At 43.8% G+C, this 7,712-nt stretch overlaps 1 protein-coding gene across 1 annotated transcript in view; it reads left to right on the top strand.

The window, feature by feature from the left end:
• Nucleotides 1–3,574: 3,574 nt before the first annotated feature.
• LOC123187856 (defective in cullin neddylation protein AAR3) overlaps nt 3,575–7,712 on the top strand; it is a 6,542-nt gene continuing 2,404 nt past the window's right edge. The window contains exons 1-7 of the mRNA XM_044599819.1: nt 3,575–3,835; nt 4,421–4,505; nt 5,316–5,364; nt 5,447–5,522; nt 5,617–5,699; nt 7,042–7,138; nt 7,251–7,296. Of these exons, the coding sequence (XP_044455754.1) occupies nt 3,751–3,835; nt 4,421–4,505; nt 5,316–5,364; nt 5,447–5,522; nt 5,617–5,699; nt 7,042–7,138; nt 7,251–7,296 (521 nt within the window). The 5' untranslated portion in view covers nt 3,575–3,750. The remainder of the gene's footprint in view (nt 3,836–4,420; nt 4,506–5,315; nt 5,365–5,446; nt 5,523–5,616; nt 5,700–7,041; nt 7,139–7,250; nt 7,297–7,712) is intronic.

A 7,712-nucleotide genomic window follows, 5' to 3' on the forward strand; every position in this document is an offset into this window, starting at 1 on the left:
GAGTCGGAGATGCAAGGGGTTCTCTCGAATCATCCGCATCATGAATGGCATTTGGATCAAATGAGTTTGATGCGGATGTCGAGGGCTTTAAGCGAGCATCAATTTCCTCCTTGACTGAGGAACACACTTCTTTCAACATGGCAGTTTTGAAGTCTGCAAACATTGAAAGAATGTCGGCCGCGGTTAAGGGGGCACCCGGGTTAATGGGGGTGACGGGAGCAACGACCGGAGCAACAAGCGCGTCGGTCGCGGCGGGGGTAGGTTTTCACCATCCTCCGCAAGGGCTGCGACACCTCCCACATTCCCTAGGTCGTTCATATCCTCTAAGGTTGTAAAACCTTATATTAGAGCATGAGGCTCTGATACCAATTGAAAGGATCGATACGGTCGACTAGAGGGGGGGGTGAATAGGAGACTACAAATTTTAATCTTTCTTGTCAATTTTTGGGTTTGGCGGATAAATAGGGTTCACTAGATATGCAACTAGGTGAACACAACCTATATGACAAGCAAGCTTAAAGCTAAATATGTTAGGCAACAAACTAATTAGCAAGCCCACAAGCATATAAAGCAAAGTAAAGTGCGGGAAAGGATTAACCACAAGTGAGGCGAGGACACAAAATTATCCCGAAGTTCACTCTTCCTTGGGGAAGATCTACTCTCCATTTAGAGCGGTGCTAGAGCCAAAGCTTGTGGAGTGCCACCAAAGGCTCATCGTAATCTCTATCAAGTCACCCCCAACGGATGAGCCTCGAATCACTCAGGGTTGGTCTTGAAGGCGACCACCACACCTTTACAAACTTCTTCGGAGCACACCACAAGCAAGGAAGCTTCCGGAGGAACCTCTAACCGCCTAGGAGCCCAAGCTCCAAAAGTAACAGGTCAATGGTGGATGAATATTGTGGGGAACACGATTTGGTTTGGTCAAAGTGTAGATCGGGTCTTGCTCTCCCAACCCCAAAGTTTCAACAAGTTTGGGTGGAGGGATTCAGAGTATTGAGCAAAATGAGGTGTAGCAATGCTGGAGCTCAATAAGACATTAGGGTTAGGGATGGAGGAGGAAGAAGGGGGATTTTACAGTGTTCTTAGTTGGGTGACCGTTTCTGCCCGTTGGACCCCATGCGCATGGGGTACCTAGGAAGATACGTAGCACCCCGTGCGCACGCACACGGGGTACCCAGGGAGTTACACAGAACCCCCTGCGCACGGGGTACCCAGAAAGTTCCTAACTACCCCGTGCACACTAGGGTCAAAAGACCCCATGCACACGGGGTATCCAGAAAACTCCTACTGCAACTTCTTGGATACCACACCTAGCACACTATGCGATATAAGGTGGTAGGAGTGGGAAGGCTGGTGTATATGGTTTTGACGAAGGCATTCTCACATGACATAAAGTCCGCAATGACCCCTCTTAATAGTGCGGTTTTTCCTACGACTCAAATCGAACCAAAAAGAATCCTTCGAGTCGCTGGTAAACCATGCCTTTGATCTTTTTGAATTAGGAGGGGGAGGGTGCACACCTCCATCCGAAATAACTTGGAACCAATATCCTGAGATAAGCTTTAGCAACTGATATTAGTTCCACTAACCATATTGTCATCACACCAAAATATAATTTAAGTGACACTTGCACTTTCATGGGGCAAGCCCAACGATGAGGGTATTGTCCAACTATACCTGCCATGGGGTACCCGGCCCGACTGGCCCGACCCGACCCGGGCCGAAAAAGCCCGACCCGGTCTTGCCCGCGGGTCAGGCCTGGGCCTGAGTTTTGAGCCCAAAGCACACGTTGGGCTGGGCCTATGTTTAGCATTTTGCGTTTTAGGTAAGGGGCCCGACCCGAGGCCCGATGAGCTTTATCACAGTCGGGTCGGGCTTGGGCCTAAAAACCAGGCCCGATGGCCGGGCCGGGCTCGGGCCTAGGTTTTCTGCCTCGAGCTTTGTTAGGCCTAGCCCGGCCTGACAGATGGCCAGGTATATGTCCAAGTAGTGGCCCTCCTGCATGATGGCACACCCTGCCAGTGGAGTGCCCTACGCCGAGGGGCGCCACCACCAAGGTCGTAGGGTCTACGAGGTCGTCCTGCATAGGTGGCGTGGCCAAAGATCAAATCAAAGAGCCCAAGGGAATAAGCTCCAGACCATAGTACCCCTCGTTGTATGTTGTGGCCCAGAGAGTAATCTTGTAATCTCCAACCCTACCCCCAATTTCCTATAAATAGAGGAGACCACCATACATTCAAAGGGTTCAAAATCTGAAGTACATGAGAGTTTTGCTCTCTTCCTTGCCATATATGTGTTGGGACCCCTGAAGGGGGGGGGGGGGTGCGCCCCGCGTCAGGCCGTCGATGTACACGAACGCGTGTCTCCGCCTCATGTTTCCCGCGCACCCCGCGTAGGTCTATGTATCCTTACGGGGGTGCCTCAAGTTTATTGCATAGCCTCAATGCTACGACACATTCATTAATTACTCACACATGATCTCAAAACAATTGCAAAGAATCCAATTATCAAGTTCAGTGATCTACAAGGCCATGTAATTTTTTATTTATACCACCAATGTGTACCTAACACTCTTAATACCAATATATAATCCATGCAAACAACCAATTGTTATTCAACTCTCTAAAAGGATATAAGTGAAGCAAGAGAGTCCTAATCTGTTCTATAAAAGCATGCTTTCCCGCCGTGTTCACCGGGCATAACCGTTTTCAACCTCCAGTGGGAGCCCTTTACCCCTTGTCTAGGCTCGGCAACTTAGCTCTTGGAAGCAATGGCTTTTGCATCTCCGGTGAGGCCGCTACATGTAGTAGGGCTGGATGCAATTTTTGTTTCACTTTTGGGGCCTTGTTTACATAGAAGGAAGCAGATGGTTGTAATGTTTATCCTTTTTGAAAGTCCTTCCGTGTGGGTGTATCAATTTTAATGATTTAATGTTAGAATCTCGAACCTTCGGGTCCCTCCCGTTGTTAAAAAGTGAACAACTTTTTTCATGCCACCGTGCGAACAATCAAACATGTGTTTTACCAGGAACCTTAGAAAAGCTAGAAGATAAGAGGGGCAAAATATTCCCAATTGGTAGAAAGTGTGTGTGCGCTCTTACTTCTGATGGCGCTCGCAATGACAAGAGACACCTGTACACCTTTTCACCAAGTAACGTACTCTATAAAAGCAGTAAACACCTACGTTCACGTAAAATACAAGACGTCAGCGCCATGCAAACATACTCTAAAATTTCAAAGTTGTATTACTTTCAAACCGAGCGCCCAAATCAAAATCCGTTGGATCGAAGATCGACGTCGGTTAGGTCATAGATAGCACAAATGCAGTACACGGTTGTGTTTCTTCATGTTGCGGTGTTCAATATTCTTCATAGATTCATATTTAGGTTCCTTCCTTGATGAATTGATGTCCTTTTCTTTCTTATTGTACATGGATACATGGAGTCCATCCTTCTCACTCAGGTTCGAGACTGACAGGTGGGCCTCGGGTCACATAGATCTGGATCTCCCATCCATGGACGGCTCAGATGAATCCACCGGCTATATTATATTATTATTCTGATGACATGCCATTTCCGCACCCAAGCCGAATCTTACGCCTCTGACGTCTCTTCCTCCTCCCCCCCTCCGCTCCCCCCTTGCCTTTTGCAGCTCTGCTTGCTCGCGTCGTGCTGCAATTGAGATCGACTCGTCGGTGGCCGACCCCTCGGCGGCGAGCACCGGGGTTAGGGTTTAGGGGCCTGGATCCATGGCTCGGCCCATGGGATCCAGCGGCTTCGAGGCTGCCCTAGCCGTGTGCCCCGCCGCCGCCCAGGCCTACTCCAAGTACTGCGGTGAGCTCCCCCGCTTTCGAATTCGCTTCGTCGTTCCGTTGGTGGGTTTGTCTCGGGCCGGAGCTTCGGAGGTTTCAGGGTTAGAATTGCTCGTATCCGTGCCGACTTGGTGGTTTAGACTTCAGAGATCAAAGATTACGAATTTTAGGAGTCTTTTGGTGACGGACTCATCTTTTCTGCATTTGCGTGATCTTTAAGAAATTCTGATAGGAGAAAAGAAGTGGCCTTTGGGTTTATCCTTTGGCCAATTGTCTGGTTTCTTGTGAGCGTCTTTAGAGGTTGCTGGCTTCTCGCTTCTAGGGTATAAATTCGCAAAAAAAGAGCTAAACGTGTATCAGGCAAATGCTCGAGGCTGAAATCACAATTCTGCTATTTTTTAGATATATCCTGGAACAATTCAATTAGGTTGTATTTCCTTAATAACCGAACGCAGAATCATTTGTCAGAATCAAGTTAGCAAATCTTCATATATATGCTCAGCATATCCTACATGATATTCTAATTCTTTTTATGCATGAGGTTACTTGCATATGTTTCTTTATATGCTGTCTCAAGTCCATTGTTGTTCTGTTCGTTGCTTGCTAGGTATTGTATCCGGATGCACAAATGCGAACCCAAGGGAAGGGTTGGCGGATCTTTCACGAACTATAGATAATATGGAAGGAATGAGGTAAAAGCTGTTTTGCCCTATTGTAGTATTTGATGTTTGTTTACTACAAAAGAGACATTTATTAAAACAAGTTAATCGGAGTGTAGTTCATACTTGTATTGTGTCTTTTATGCTACTCACTGAAAATTTGATGTTTGTTTACTACAAAAGTGACATTTGTTAAACCAAATTAGTTACAATGTGGTTCATACTTGTATTGTGTCTTTTATGCTACTCACTGAAAATTTGATGTTTGTTTACTACAAAAGTGACATTTGTTAAACCAAATTAGTTACAATGTGGTTCATACTTGTATTGTGTCTTTTATGCTACTCACTGAAAATTTGATGTTTGTTTACTACAAAAGTGACATTTGTTAAAACAGATTAATCACAATGTAGTTCATAACTTGTATTGTGTCTTTATGCTACTCACTGAAAAAGACTTTCTCAAAAGCTTCTTGCCTAATTACATAAAGAGTTGAAACATTGTCGAGGATGACCCGACTAAGATTGGGTAATATATGTTGCATACTTATACATAGTTGTTCTGTACCTGTCTGTTGTTACTGTAAATTTAGAGCTTGAGCTCATTTTCATGTGTTAACGTGTATAGAACGTGATTGTTTGACCGCTTCTATTGTAATTATTAGAAATAGCAATGCCACGCTTTCAGTTACACACATCCATAACCTACCCACGGCAAATACACTCACATAATTCCATGCATAAGAAAATTCTGTTTTCTTTATTTTAATTTTTATGTGTCATATTCTGTTTTCTTATATTCTTTCTACCCTTTGGCTGACTACATACTCTATTACTTATGTAGGGATGGAATATTTGGTGATATTCACAAGCTCATGTCAGTTCTTGAGTTCGTAAGAGGCACTTCCCAAGCAGATTATGCATTTTTCAAATGCTTCTCAATACGTTATGCTAATCTATGACCCCTTTTATTAGGATGATGTGAGCCAATTCAATTCCTTCTATGATTTTGTCTTCTTCATTTCTCGTGAAAATGGCCAAAAGAATATTAGTAAGCCCTGTTTCCTTGATCGCGCCCATACATGCTGCTGTGTCATTTTTTACATCCCAATAAGACTAACCGGGTGTTGCTTTTCATGATTTAGCTGTTCAGAAGGCTCTTGCAGCATGGAGGATAGTTCTTGTTGGAAGGTTCCGATTGCTTGACCGGTGGTGTAACTTTGTTGAGGTACGGAAATTACTGGTTAACAATTATATGCAAATGTCTATAATTTCATCTCAGACAAATTTCATTACTTTATTCTTTTATGATGACTGCTTCTGCAGTATTGCTGGTGCTTTCGTTCTTCATATAGTTTTAGTGAGAGCAGTAAAAGTGTGGGCTGAATTATGCGTTGTATACCTTTATTATTCCCCAGAAAATATACAAATTTCAGCTATCTTCCCATTGGATCAACAAACAAGCTCTTTAAGAAGAATATGTGATCATGAAGGGATGTCCACTTGACATTAGTCCAGTCAACTTCATTGAGTTCCATTGCAGATTTGCAGTAAGGGTGCAAACAGACATGGGCAACCCGCTAAACAGCTAGGCCGTGCAGCAACAATGCCTGCAATTGTCTGGCAACTTACTGCATATCCCGCAAGAGAACGCTCTCCCTTTGATCCCTTTGGTATTGTCGAACAATGCTAGCTTAGTTATACTGAGATTTTCCGTGTGCACCAATCTAGCAGGCCTATGCGGGGGTTGCCGCATCCGTCGCAGTGGCTCAGATCAATCCTAGCAATCTGTAGTGGACAAACACATTGTCCACTCTAATCATTGGTGGACACTTCTGGTGTAGGGCGGGTAGCTGCAACTCCCGCTGCTTGCACCCTTACATTGCAGTGGTGTTGAGTCTAGAGTTGATGGTTTGGTACATGATGGTAAATAGATCTATCAACATCTCATTGAACATGCCAAGTGTCTTGTTTTCTAGTAACGCCCAATACTTTCTTAGAAAATCTCAACTTGTATTTCATATCACTAGTAATAATGTACGCGCAATGCGCGTTTATATTAGGTAGGATATTAGTTGCACGCTATATTAGGTAAGATATATCTGTTGCACGTTGGTATTTGGTAAGATATCAATTACTTTTTTCACGGGAAGGTAGGATATTAATTACATGGCAGATTTCATGGGATAGCGTTGAGTCAAAACGTGTTTATAACCAATGGCAGTGGTGGGTAATTAGAGCGTTAAACGTGTTTGGTGCTCAACATTGAAGCGATTTGAACCGCTAGACAACATGATTTGACGGTCGAGGTGGTTTGGATATTGGAATAGATATAGATGAAGAGAATGGCATTGGCATAATCTGCTATCTCCCTGTTTCCATGACGTGTCAATACGAACTTTATGACATGTTCTAGTTTTGGGGCTCTTCATTTTACTTTTGAGACTAGAATGTTTGCTTTCGACTATAACTCAATAAATTTATCTATTATAAAATCCTTAACTCCATAAAAGGGGCACTCCAGACATTATCATGTAATATTAGCTTATCTGTATCTTTGCCTTCCTCAGAAGTACCAACGTCACAACATTTCTGAGGACGCCTGGCAGCAGCTACTAGCTTTCAGCAGGTGTGTAAACGAGGATCTGGAAGGTTATGATCCAAAAGGTACAATTACATTTCTTATATATGTCTCCTTCTGGATTTTTGATCCTGTCCGCAACTTCCTTAATGGATTTACCTTGATACTGATTACTGTTTGTCTGTGTATATTTCTCAGGTGCTTGGCCTGTCATAATTGATGATTTTGTGGAGCACATGCACAGGTTTGTCTTCCTTGCCTATATACACTTTTGGAATGCTTGCAGTTTAGTTGATTGCCTTTATTCCATGGCTGAACCTAAACCATGGCCATTCAGTTTCCTGCTGTGGACTTGTCAAATTCTTTCCTAATAAAGTTTGTAGTTGGCGAGTTCACTCCTCTCCATTCATACGTTACTCACATGTGGGACCAACAACCTTGGAAAGGGCACAAATAAACAAATAGACTCATGCTCACATGTGGGGCTAACACACTTGCAAATGGCACCAATATACAAATGCACTCTTTACATGTGGGACCGGCACTCTTGCAAAAACACAAATAACTAAATGCTCTTACTCTCGTGTGAGACCAACACTCTTGCAGAAGGCACGAGTAAACAAATGTGGGATTGTGGGATGAGACTCTAACTCAAAATAT

This window comes from Triticum aestivum, chromosome 2A, assembly GCF_018294505.1.
Source record: "Triticum aestivum cultivar Chinese Spring chromosome 2A, IWGSC CS RefSeq v2.1, whole genome shotgun sequence".
NCBI classification, from domain to species: domain Eukaryota; kingdom Viridiplantae; phylum Streptophyta; class Magnoliopsida; order Poales; family Poaceae; genus Triticum; species Triticum aestivum.